Source organism: Columba livia, chromosome 3 (assembly GCF_036013475.1).
Source record: "Columba livia isolate bColLiv1 breed racing homer chromosome 3, bColLiv1.pat.W.v2, whole genome shotgun sequence".
NCBI lineage: Eukaryota > Metazoa > Chordata > Aves > Columbiformes > Columbidae > Columba > Columba livia.
Window position 1 is genome coordinate 19,556,049 of NC_088604.1, and position 13,186 is coordinate 19,569,234.

The window sequence follows — 13,186 nt, forward strand, 5'->3', positions numbered from 1 at the left end:
GAGAAATGCCTGTTTTCCAGTACTTTTTGTGTGAAATGAATACAAATGCATATATACTTACAGCATTTTAATAAAAACTTCTAGATTTACTCCACATTATTTGCCATATTCTTTTTTACAATGCATAGAAACATGCAAGCTTATTTGCTTCTCATAGTATTATCCTTCAAAGATCTTATAAAATACTCCTCAAAGACCTTAAAAAAACACAGTAAGTTTTACAGGTTTTTATAATGGTTATCGATGTTGAAAGGGGCAATCTACTGACAAAAGATAAAGGTGCACGTGATCAGTTAGCCTTTAGTAACCACAGAAAATACACTTTGAGAGATCATAAAACCAAGTAAACTGCAACCCTTCAACACGCATTCTTAATTTCAAAAGAATTAACTGCAGGAATCAAAAGAAACTGGGTTATCTGAGCTCAGTCATTTGAAGACTTCAGACGAGACATTTGAACCAGATTTCTGAAGTTAGATGAAATTAATTCTATGATTTACGACAGGGAGCAGCTAAAACGAAGAGCATCCAAATCCAGGTTCCGTTTCCAGCTTTGCTAGTAATAAACTGAATAACTGTGCCTCAATTTCCCCTTCTCATCTTTGTTCAACTATCCATTTCTGTGCCTCCCTGTCTGTTGGCTAATGTTCTTGTGGTTCTGTGTACTAGAGATTTTCAACATGTAATCAAGAAATTCAAGCTTAACATCAAGCAGCTACTGGAAAACTGTGGCCCACACACTAGCAGATATTGAAAACCGTGCTACTGCTGCCTGCACACTCTTCAGGCCAGTATGAAGTACAGGACAGGGTCCTCATCTTGTTGGGACTCTCCACATTACTGTATAGAAGAGAAGCCCCTGTGGTGTCAGAAGTCACCACATGCCAAAAGCAGATAACAGAAATTACTTCTGTAAGACTTTTGCCAGTCTTGCGATTTTATGTGTTTGTCACCTAGAAAAGCAAACATCTGAAATGAAGGAAAAATATCAGCAATGTAAACAATATACATATATTTTTATTTTTAAACAGAAAGCAATTTATAACCCACGTTCAGCCAGAGTAAAGATCTGTCTGGTTCATCAACCTGTTGGTGAATAGCAGATGTTTGCAGAAACATTGTCAGAAACAGGATAAGCTCATACTGGTCTTTCCCATCTTAAAGCAGCCAGAACTTTATGATCCACATGTGCCGGGGGACATATTTCCTGCCATTTTAAAACACCCACTGAAAGACATTTGTACTGGGTCAGCTGGGATAGAGTTAATTTCATAGGCGGCTGGGAGAGGACAGGAGAGTGGACCCAAACTAGCTGAAGGGATATTCAATACCATATGACACCATGCTTAGCATAAAACTCAGGGAGTTAGCTGACAGAGGAACACTTGCTGCTGGCAGAAGAACACTTGCTGCTGGGGGGAGGCGCTGCTGTCCAGGATGCTGTTTGTTTTCTCCCAGTTGGGCAGCACGATCCTGTTGTGAGTGCCGAGTGCAGTCCAGGCTGCTGGTCTTCCAGGATCAGCAGTGCAGGACCAGTGTTTATGGTCACTGCCAGGGTGATCACCACTTGGGAGCAGACGGTGCATTGGTGTTGCTGCGCTGTGAGCAATGCACTGTCTATCCCTCACTTTGTATATTCTTTTGTTGTTATTATTGATATCGATTCTCTTTTCACGTTTACTATTCTGTTAAACTGGTTTTATCCCAACCCACAAGTTTTGCCTTTTGTTTCCTGATTCCCTCCCATCCAAGCGGGGGCGAGGGATCAGTAAGAGAGCAGCACGTGGTTCTAGTTGCCAGCTGGGTTAAACCACAACAACATGCCCCCCATGACATTTGTCTTGCTCAGTTTTTGGTCTGTTTTTCTCAACAAAAGTACACCTGAGGGCAGTGAATTCTACAACTTAAAACCAGTTGCATAGACTGCAGAACAGTAACTCCTTTTGTTATGCTTATTACTCAACAGTTCATTTGCCATAAAAAGGCAGCAAATGATAATCCTCTCTTTACATCAATTCTTTTATGAATTTTAGATCACTATTGCTCTTGCATGTCAAAAGGTCCTCTTCCTTTTAGCTACCACTCACAAGAAAACCTCTGCACCATTCCTCTCTTCTCTCCAATTTGTTTTGATTTCACTATATTTTTTCAGGTCTGTGATAGCTAGAGTGGCATTCAGTATTTATGAAGTTAAAAGAGAAAGTGAATATGCAAAACTGTAAGAAAACAAAGGAATGTTTACCAAAATCCCTCTAAAGAGCATAAAAACATTGACTTGAAGAACTGAGGCAGAAAGCAAGCCAGAAGGCCTTTTGCCTGAAAAAAACGGTGAGCTGCATAAAACACAGTAAATCTTAGCTATGATAAAGATAATTGATATTAAATGTTTGCACTTTCCCCATGGACAGTAATAGGAAATATGTTCGTGTTTTCTGCCTAGTTTCTTAAGGAATGAGACTGCAACTACTGTGGCACTACATGGAAAAATTTTACCTCTAATGCTGTCACCTACCGTATGAATAAACAAGACTTCAATCTTTTGGACAGAGAAGTCTGAAGGATTAAGAAAAAACAGTGTGTGCAAAATGACATAAATACAAAAGAATTTTTAATTCCCTCCAACAACACTTTGGAGAAAGAAACATTAGCAATGAATGTAATGAAACAAAGGACACCATGACAGAAGACAGTAACTGATGAAGAAAGGCGTAATGGAAAGAGCATAAAAAGCAGTACCCCAACTTGTTCCCACACTCATAGAACACAGGTTCAGACAATTTCTACCATAAATAATCCAAAGTAATTAAAAAAAAAAAAAAGTTTATTGAATGACCAGCAAAAAGCAGCATGCAGCTGAATTGAAGAATATGAAGTATTTTTCTTGGTGTGATTTTTCCACTTGACTCTTAAAACAACACACTTGTAATAAGAACAAACATTTTCTGAGTGTGCAGGAGAATAAAAAGGGAATGAGCTCTTCAACACGTCATGCAAAATTTCACTCCTTCCCTGAAGCACACTTAGAGTTCACTTTAAATGCACTTTTCAACTAACTTCCTCATAACTGCATGCAGCCTAGTTTAACATCTAGCATTGAAAACATGAGTCCCACAACGTTTAAGTTAATATTTCAAGTACTCTACAATTACGGTTTCAGTTAAATACAAAATTTGCAGTACTATAAGCATTCAGAACAATGATACCAAATAAGGGGATGTCAGGTCAGTCAAGGTGTGCACTCAGGCCACTGCAAAGCAGTAACTAGAAGTGAACAAAGCTGTACAAATGTAAAGCACTTCAAAACTTGTTCCTGCTGACATGTCTATGTGACTGCTTACAAATTATAACCAACAAAGAAAGAAGCAGAAATTCCCTTTAATTCCATTGATGATGTTACATCAGGTCTTACTGTAGAAATACATCACATGGACGTTGACATAACGTCTTCTTTTCAAGTACGTACTAACTGGCAGTTCTGCATATATGCACATGCCCGGATTCAGGGAATCATCAGCACAAGATAGCCTTCAATCCTTAAGTGGACTGAGGAAGGTGAGAGGGAATGGTTGCAAAAAAGGAGGCCTGCAAATAAGGAGGACCTCATCCTTGGGGCCTGCAGAAGGGATAATTTCTGCTGTCCACCCCATTAGCTGTCAGAAGGGCAACACTACACACTATTGAATTACTCATCAAGGTCTGAGGGGTTTTTCAGGGAGGGTGGGAAGGACCCTTCCATTTTTTTTGGAAGGAGTGGAGGAGTAGCTTCCTATTTATTGTTTTCTTTTATACTAATTACTGGGTTCTCTGACAATAAACAAATCTTTTAAGATAAAGCTAACCCAAGAAGTAGCAGCAGCATGGTATATGTCTAAAACTGATATAATTTGTCGTTTATGATGGAAAACTAATATTTGTCAGATAATTCAGCTGCAAATCTGGACCTGATTCACTCCAGAAACTTTTCTGATAGTTCCTGCAGATTGGAAAGTTCCTGCAGACTGCTCTCTGCTTATATTTGACTATTGACTGATAAGCTTTGTTATGCTACAATGTATCCAAAACCTCAATGTATCGAAAACCTCGACACCATCTCTCTAGAAAACAATTCTATTATCCAGAGGAATAGATATGAAAGAGCAGGATTAGTGCATTTCAAGAAAAAAAATTCCATTACTATAGTTAGCCTTGGTTAAGTAGCCAGGACTGAATTGCTTCCTGAGAAATACTCAATATACCCCAGTGAAATTTCTCAAATTCTGAAAATACGTTTCATGCCTTCTCACTAGTTGGGAACTCTGATAGAAGAGAATGAAATTTATTTCCACTACTGTGTTTTTCCCTTCATGATCTCATCTGGAGTTTTGCCTTTAATTTTGGGATTATCTTTTCATGGTAGCTTGCTCAAGTGCTCAATCTTTCCTACACGTTATACCTTTCCACTGCTTAGGGAAGATATAAACGACACAATTTCAGTCAGTGTTAACATTAAGAGCACTGCGAACTAAGTATTAAGTAGTAGGGTCAGAAACTAACCAAAAATACTTCAAAAATACAACCAGCTTTGGGTTCTGTGACAATTGTCAGCAATGGTTTCCAATGTATACAACAAATTTCACTACAAATAAATATGATCTGCCAACTTCATGTATGAGTTGACAGCAACATTAAATTTTCTAATAAGGGCTGAAGTAATTAAACATACGGTGACCATCAGCAACAATATGAAGCACTATGATATACAGATTATTCGACAGCTCTTACACAGTAATTCTAAAATATAACCATACACTATGATACAGTAGTAGACTCTTACCTGGATATTATCAAATTTTAATCCAGGCATGGTGAGATTCTCTTTATCTATGAACACGGTGCTGTATTGTTGTGTAGCAACTGAAATTAGAACATTTCTGGTTTCCTCACTGGGAAGCCAAGCATCATTTCTTCGATCTAGTTCACTCATATTTAAGGCTGTGGCAAACGGGTCATCACTTCCAGCAAAAACAGCCTGGATTTGTGAGAATGGCTTGGGGGACTGAGTGATCTCTAGAGATGATGGTGGATCACCTGGTTCAGGTCTCCCATTTCCCACAGTGAAAGTAGAGTTAGATGAAACACGAGAACTGTCTCCACGATTAGAAAGAGAGGACATTTGTTCTGGAACTGAAGTGCTTGCGTTGGGGTTACTAACAGAAATAAAATTGGATGTGGTAAATGAATCAAAAAAATCAGAAGCTAATGCATTAGTGTTAACGGTGTCACCAAAGAACTTGCTTAGACTAGGACTTGGTTGAACCACCTGTGGATTAGACTTCACTGGAGTCTCAATTATGCTACTAAAACTGGGAGATTTTACCATCTGAGGCTCAAAACCGTCAGGCAGGAACAACTGTGGCTGGGTATTAACATTGTTTGCTTGGCTGAAGATGGTACACACAGGAATAGGCTCAGCCTCAGGAGACGGTTTGCTAGTACTGGGTGACGATATCTGGTCCTCAGGTTTGCTGTCATCAATATTATTTGGCTTTGTTTCAACAGGAACGCCATTTTCCAACTTTGGTTCCTCCTTCACTGCTTCCTGAATTGATTCTTCCTTTAATGATGCCTGATCATCTGTTCCAATCTCAGAAATGTCTTTGGGTGTTTCTTCATGTTCAGTTTCACTCTCATTACTTAAAAACTCTTCTTTATCTACTTCTGCTTGTGGTTTTTTATTATTTTTAGCTTCTATTTGATCTACAATCTCTTGGAGACAACCAAGTTCACCTGTGTCATCTTCACTGTTATTTGGAGAATCTGATATAATGACACTTTCCATCATTTGTTCGTTCAGTTTATCTACAAAGTTATTTGAATCTTCTGATACAGTTTCATTCCCTTCAGACTCAAATTCATCTCCACCAAGATCAATGGTTTCCTCATGAAAGAGGATTTCTCCCTGAGTTTTCTGTTGAACTATGTCTCTGCTGTCATCTTCATCTGAGGTGGTTTTTGCATCCTTAGCATTACTTTCATTATTCTCCATGGTAGCTGAAGAGGGAAAAATTCCCACCAAAACAAGTTATTAATTATATTACTCAGGTTTTGCTCAGCTGTCACACTGAAATTCCAAAGTATCATAAAAATACTAAAATTCTAGCTTTAAAAAATACACACACTTCACTATTTGATAGCTTTCATGTAATATCTACCCGCAGAATAAATTAATCCTGGAAAAGGCTATCTCTTCATCCTGTTTATAAATGGCAAAAATATTTGGCTTAAAGAGCAAATGCCTCCCATTTAACACAGACAGAAACATATTTCTTTTCTGCTCGCAAAGGCATGATCGGTCCCCATTTAAGAGAAGCAAAGGCGGAGGGGGATCACGACTGACACGAATGCCCGTTCCCAGTGCCGACTACGGACCCCAGTGGCAGCCGCACAGGCTGCGCAGCGCCAGCGCTGCTCCCGTTCCCGTCGCGCCGCGGCCCAGCCGCGGGTCCCGGGCTCCGGCCCAGCCTCCAGTGCCCCGCGGGATCCCGGCCCTGACCCCCCCGCGGCGAGGGGGGGGAGGGGCGCGGCCTCCGCCTGAGGCAGCCCGGGAGGGCCCCGCCGCCCTCCCTCCAGGCTGGGGCGCCACGGTTACCTCAGCACCCACCCGGGCGCGCAGCCCGCTCTCCGGTCCGCTCTCCTCACCTCCGCGCCTCGGCGGCAGCTGCCCCGCTCCGCCACCGCGCCTGCGCCGCCAGCCGGACTGGGCGGGACTGCGCACGCGCGAGGCCATCTCCCGGAAGCGGCGAGCGACGGGCAGCGCCGAGGGCCAGAAAGGCGGCGGGTGTGCTGTGCTGCGGGTCGCCATGGAGGACGATGCGCCGGTGATTTACGGGCTGGAGTTCCAGGTGGGTGCTGGGGGAGACTGAAAGGGGGTTGGTGGGTGTCGGCTTCACCTCTGTGAAGGTGGTGATTGCAAGGCGAGTGGTGTGTGGTGGGGCAGTGCAGTGCCTGGCGAGCTGCGGGGCCCGCTGGTGGGGGCACCGGTTTCCCCTCACTGTCCTGAGCTGGTACGGGGGACACCTCGGCTTGTGGTGTTTCTGGGCACCTGCCCGTCGCGTTGGGGTTTTTGAAGGTGTCTGAGCACGGGGCAGGAGTTGGTACCTGCTCAAAAACTTGCTGTTTGCAGGGCAGGTGTGGGGGCCCAGCTTGGCTGGTGGGGGCCTGTGCTGGCACCCACCTGGGCCCCTCGGGAGGAGTCTGTGTCTGGCTCTGGGGTCGTGAGAAAACAGCAGTAGTCTCAAAATGATTCTTGGAGTTGCTTCTTCCTTTTGAGAAATGTTTTTTTTAAAAAAGGTTTCTGTGAGGAGAGGGCATGAAACTGCTTCTGATAAGTTGCAAATTTTCCCAACTGGAAAGCGACTTGGTGTTTGGGGGGCCCTTGCTATGGGTTCTGTGTCTGTGTATTTGTCCCATAGCACAAATCTGTCCATTGTATTAGTGTTTATGGCTATAAGGAAATGGGACTGTCTAACTTAGGAACTTATTGATCATCTTCATAGCGGAATGTGAGTCTCATGTTTAATAAAGATCCTGCAAGTTCTGGGAAAATAAATATCTAGGTAGATGGGGAGGTGAGAGGACACTGATCCTTACTCAGCTTTTATGTGTTCTCTTTGGCAACAGCTGGCTTGTCGTTGTTGCTATTATAGCAGTAATAGGAGGCGCTGTGTTTCCTTTGCAGCTCACAGAGCAGTGTTTTCTTTTTACAGTAGGTATAGTAATACAAATATGTACATGTGCACTGTTTTTTAGGCACCTCTGTTAAAGTGCTAGCAGAAAGTGATATATGAAGGTTCTTTGGAACAACTTTGGATGTCCTGGCTACTGAGTTGTGTGCTCTGTAATCCTGACTATACCAATAGATTTCCTTAACAAATTGTGAATTTATTTGGTTGTCCTCTGGTATAGGAGCTAGTGTGTAATATTCACCTGTACTAAATGTTAAATCTACTCAAGTCTGATAATATGCTGTAATTTTGTGATTGGCTAGAGATGGCTGTTACTTGTGCTTCAAAACTGATAAAACTTGAACTTACTCTGTTCTGCAAATGAGATTTAAGTATATATTTCTTGTCCTTAATACAATTCATGGTTTATTTCTAGTAGGTCATATATAATGTCTTTCAGAAATTTTGGAAAGCTAACCCTGTTGTCTGGGACCTCCATGGACCTGTGCCCCATACCTCCCCAAATCCTACATCTCCTACAGACCTCCTCTGTTCTGCAAAGTATGTAACAGGGCTGTTTGGGAAGATAAAGCAAAAGGCCTAAGAGGGGCTGTAATCAAAGGGAATTATAGTTAATACAGATCATTTAGAGAGAATGTGAGGAAAGAAATGACAGTTTATGACTAAAGAGAAAAGGAATATAGAAGTGAAGGCTCTATTTCTGATCTCCATTAAATGCCAGTGTGGCTTTAAAACAAATGGCATCTCTGTACTTTATGGAAGAGGCTCTGGTGTAGAGATTTAAACTGAAAACTGGTCTGGTTTTTTTCCAACTTGCATCTCCAGGCCTGATAAGAAAGAATATTATTCTTTTTAAGCCTGGTTTCTTCTGTATTGCTAGACAATAATGGCTAGCTGCATCATCACAAGTACTTCTTTTTTCCAGTGTGTAGCAGAAGCAATGTGACTGAAAGCATCTCTTCAGATGTATTTTTCAGGCTGGTTTGAAGAATTTTGTTGTTTTTTCTTAGATTTTTTTTTTGTTTGTTTGTTTTGGTTATTTCTAGTCTTTACTTCAGCTCTATGATAAGCTTATTCAAAGATGAGATTATAAATTAATTAAAAGACAGAGGGATCTTCTTACTCTTTTTACAAATAAAAATCGTATGTGACAAAACCAGGACATCTAGAAGCTACATAAGGGATTGCAGACTAAGAAACTACACGTGGCTCCAGCAGTCAATAAGAAACGGTCTTCAACCACTGCTGTGTAATTCTTTTTGTGACTTTTTTTTTTTTTCAAAAGGCAATATGCCACCATAGTTGCTCTGATCATCCAACTGTCATGAAACTGAGAAAATGATAGAGGAATGGGTGGTGGGAGAAAATGAGAGTTGCTGCTTGAATTGAGGGCTGAGTGATGTGACTGTGGATCATCAGGTTAGACATGATAAAGAATTTTTTCACAATGAGGGTGGTAAAATACTGGCACAGGTTGCCCAGAGAGGTGGTAGATTCCCCATCCCTGGAGACTTTCAAGGCCAGGCTGGACAGGGCTCTGAGCAACCTGATCAAGTTGAAGATGTCCCTGCTCGTTGGAGGGGACTTGGACTAGGTGACTTTGAAGGTCCCTTCTAACCCAAACCATTCTATTATATGATTATGAATATGGTGCAACAGCAGCAGCTACAGAACATTTCAATATGGAAAGCTGTTCTTCTGAAAGGAACCTTAGTAAACTTTACCAGTATCCTGAGCTATGAGAATATGGTAAATGGGGTCCTAAGGGTATCACTAAGTGTTATGTTTTCAGTGAAATTATGTGCTATTAATACTTGTCCAGTGTGGAGTTGACCTATGCTTACTATCTAGCCTGGAGTACACAGTATTTCTACACTGTGTTAAATAGTCCTAATTTTGAGGTATTCACAGTTTTCCCCATCCTATTCTTTGAGTCTTTAAACAGTGATGTTTTCAGTAGGTGTTTAAGCACTACGGAATGTCTGGAAATGCTGTATTTGCCTTAGTTTGAGGTTGACTGGGTGATGCTTGTACCCCTGGAAATGGGCTGTCCAGGGTGGGTATTTGGCTCTGTTGCAATGCTGACTGTGATTCCTGGGGGGGCAACCTACATATTGCTTGTTTAAAAGCGTGCATAAGCTAGCCAGCATCATGCTGGAAGGGAGGAGGAACATTGCTTGTGCCGGAGAGTGATAATTATAGAACATGTATTAAGCACATTTAATGGATTTTGGGGATACCAAAATACGGAGCTGAATTTCAGCATGCCAGATACTTCTGCTGTGTGTTACATGTCAAAATTCCATAAACTTGCAAGGGAGATGCATAAGAAACAGGAAGGAAGGACGGACGGACGGACAGACAGACAGACAGCAGAAGTCTCCTGGCTGACCACAGGGCTGTGCTACACAAGTACAACTCCAGCTGCACCCCAAGACTGGTGTCTGTCTGAAGCTGGCTTAAAAAGAGCACACGGCTGCTTTGTCAGAGTTTGTGTACTGCATTGTGGTCCTGTTGTGCTTCTTGAATAAGCAATACTTGGCCTGTACTGTATTGTTAATTAGTTGTTAACAGGTTTTATGCATTTGAACAGGGACTATTGATTTTTAGGATTTTCTTGCATGTTTACAAGAGTAAAGTGAAACTTAACTTCCCTAAAGCCAAATATGACTTTTTAGAATAAGAGATTTAAGCAGTGCAAAATGCAAACTTAAATAGACTGGTCACAGGTCTCTTATGATGTGTGTGTATATATATATATACAGTATCAGTATGTATTGAGAGCAGCTCAATTGACCTACCTTTGGAGGAAAAGGCTGGTGTAGGTTTATTAGAAGGAGAGGGGGAAGGGGACTTTTTGGGAAGATATGTTGCCTCAGGCTCTGCTGTGCTCCCAGTATGGGAGTGGAGCAGGTCTTGAGCTTATACCTCCTATCAGCAGTGGTGTTCTCTTCCCTGGGAGAGCTTTTGTGGTTTCTTGTGGGTTAAGAGAGAATGGTCTGTACAGAATGTAGATAATAATTTCGATACAGCTTTGGAGATGTCTTTGGAGGTTTTATTTTCAAAATTGAATCAGTTTGAGAAATGGCATGGTAATGTCTTAGTGAAATTCCTGGTTTCTGTCTTGGTCCTCTTCTGAGATCACTTGCCTAATGAGTGCCAATCCTGTATATTTTAATCCAGTCTGAATGTGATTATCTTTCCTGTCAGCCTCTCCAGGATCCTTCTTGAGGGCAGCATTTCAGCTGGGAGGACTTCTTGTGGAACTTCAAGCTAACATACTGTTAGGCTTCAAGTTTTACTAGGGGGGAAAAAAATAGACAAGTGGCAAAACTCTCTTAACTAATCCCCCAAAGATCTTCATAGTATGTGAATTGGGTAGAAACTAATTTCTTTTATGACCCTCAAGCAATTAGCAGGATTGTGATAATATTAGGTATGGTACACACTAATGACAATATGAATATACAGTTGTGTGAACTTGAAGGAACTATTAAAATAGGGCTGTTACCATTATGGTTCATGATAAATTAACAGTGACAGTGTGAAAGTGGGATTTCTAAGGATGGTTGTGCTATGCAAGGCTTTGTGTGAGGATTGCATTTGTTGCTGTGAGAGTTTACAGAATCTGTCAGACTTTGGAATAGGGTCAGTGAACTAAGTATGTCATTGGTGGGAATTCTCGTGCTGTGAAAGACTTGGAGAAAGCAGCTGAGAGGACTGAAGGTCACCTGGGCATGTGTGCTGCCAGCCTCTTCACGGCAGCTTATCACAGGCAGTGATAAAGGGTCTCCTGCTGTGATGGGGAAGCAAGGCTGTCCTACCTAGGTAAAGATCAAAGTGTACCTACGTGAAAATTGAAATTATGCCAGAAGGTAAAATTAATATTCATGACGTTGTCAGCCTACAGCTTCTCAGGTGGGGTGGGGGGGAGGGGCGTGGGAAACCTTGTATTTTGCCTTTAGAATGGGGCATCAGCAAAGCCAGCCTCCCTCTCCTCCTTTGTCGGTTCCCACCCTTCCAAGTAGCAGTATACTGTTTCTAGTTTTTCACAAGCAGATGGTGAAATAACGTTAAATTCAGGTTTGGGAACTGCAAGCCAAACACTGGGGTTTCTGCACATATTGCAAGCCTGCTGCTTATTAGTACAGATTGATTGTATAAATTTCAAATGATACATGGGTTGCAGAAATTATTTTGGTTATATTACATAATGCAAATATTCAAATGTTGGGGTCAGTGTATGTTTTCTTGTTTGCTGATACCAAGCCAGTGCAATGCATTAGCACAAAATACAGGGTGTTCAAAAAGGTGGACCCAATTTGAAATCACTGTGTCTCTCCAAGCAGGACTGCCCATGGATGAAAATCTTACCACTTGAAAGGGTGGGGCATAGAGTTTCAAATGATGACTGCTAGATGTCTGGTTAAACTGTTAGTAAGTTTTTTTCTGTAAATGTAACATGTTGCCATTGAAATATACTGCTTTGAAATGAGGTCTGTCTTTTTGAAACACCCTGTATGTATCGAAGAAGTACTGATCCCTTTTTCGTTGCCCATTAATGCCCTAAATAGTAACAGTCTAATGTAAAACAGAAAAAAAAAGTATTTGATATTTCAAAAGATGTGGAGAAGGGGAAGTTTCAGGAGAACTTATGAACCAAGTGTAGGGATTCAGAGCAAAACAGTTCCATAAAGCACTTTAAACCAACCCTCTTTAACTTTTTCAGGTTTGTCATTGTGTTCCTCTGGATCATCTCCTGCTGTTGTCAACGTCCCTTCTCTCTGCAGGCTCTGTCCTATTTCTTTCTCTCAGAGGTTTTTATTATTCTGCAGTTGGTCTAAATTGTCATGGCAAGGTAGAAGGTGGTCTTTGCCTGACATCCCACTGAGCTTGGTGTGGGCATAGACATGATGGCCGGTCTCCAGTTAGTCTTTCTTGCATTCTGGCACAATGATTGCTGTCATGCTTGTTTCCTAGGTTTTTGCATGCCATTTGCATTGCACAAATGTATGTTTATTTTTGCTGTGGATTTGCAGTTAAGTCTTTGTCATTTTCCTTTGCATGTGACACAATTTCAGGACCTGTTTCTAAGACAAGGGTGCAACTAGTTTATGTGGTGTCAAAGCTGTGTCTTAATCTAGTGTGAGCTCATTATTCTTTGACCATAATTACTAGGTACTAAGCATGTGTGCCCAACAGCAATAACAAACCCCGAGTTTCTCTTGGTGAGTACATCTGTGTAGTGTGCTGCTTTTTGGGTTTGTATGTGGATTTTTTTTTTCCTTTTTGAGCAGGAGTTTGCTCAAGTCTTTGTTCACGCATGCCTTTGTTTCCTTACAGTTAGTGGTGAGGGCTGTTTGTTTGTTTGTTTTCCTTGGATTAACTTCTCCCTGATACATAGCTTTACCTGTTTCCCCATCATCATCACTGGATAGAAATATTTAGTCATGTTGCTGGTT

At 41.5% G+C, this 13,186-nt stretch overlaps 2 protein-coding genes across 14 annotated transcripts in view; one reads left to right on the forward strand and one right to left on the reverse strand.

Annotated features, from left to right (window-relative positions):
- The window catches only part of TRAPPC12 (trafficking protein particle complex subunit 12), a 49,509-nt gene extending 42,753 nt beyond the window's left edge, over positions 1 to 6,756 (reverse strand). Inside the window, exons 1-2 of one of the 3 annotated variants that reach the window (XM_065055969.1) lie at positions 6,679 to 6,756; positions 4,814 to 6,030 (exon numbers count right to left, since the gene is read on the reverse strand). In XM_065055969.1, the coding sequence (XP_064912041.1) occupies positions 4,814 to 6,025 (1,212 nt within the window). In that variant the 5' untranslated portion in view covers positions 6,026 to 6,030; positions 6,679 to 6,756. Of the gene's footprint in view, positions 1 to 4,813; positions 6,031 to 6,628 lie in introns of all 3 variants that reach the window. The other 2 variants (XM_065055968.1, XM_065055967.1) reach the window with 2 other exon arrangements.
- Positions 6,736 to 13,186, forward strand: part of EIPR1 (EARP complex and GARP complex interacting protein 1) — a 140,283-nt gene continuing 133,832 nt past the window's right edge. For 5 of the 11 annotated variants that reach the window (XM_065055972.1, XM_065055978.1, XM_065055973.1 and 2 more), the window contains exon 1: positions 6,736 to 6,881. In XM_065055972.1, the coding sequence (XP_064912044.1) occupies positions 6,840 to 6,881 (42 nt within the window). In that variant the 5' untranslated portion in view covers positions 6,736 to 6,839. Of the gene's footprint in view, positions 6,882 to 8,163; positions 8,265 to 13,186 lie in introns of all 11 variants that reach the window. The other 6 variants (XM_065055977.1, XM_065055976.1, XM_065055975.1 and 3 more) reach the window with 3 other exon arrangements.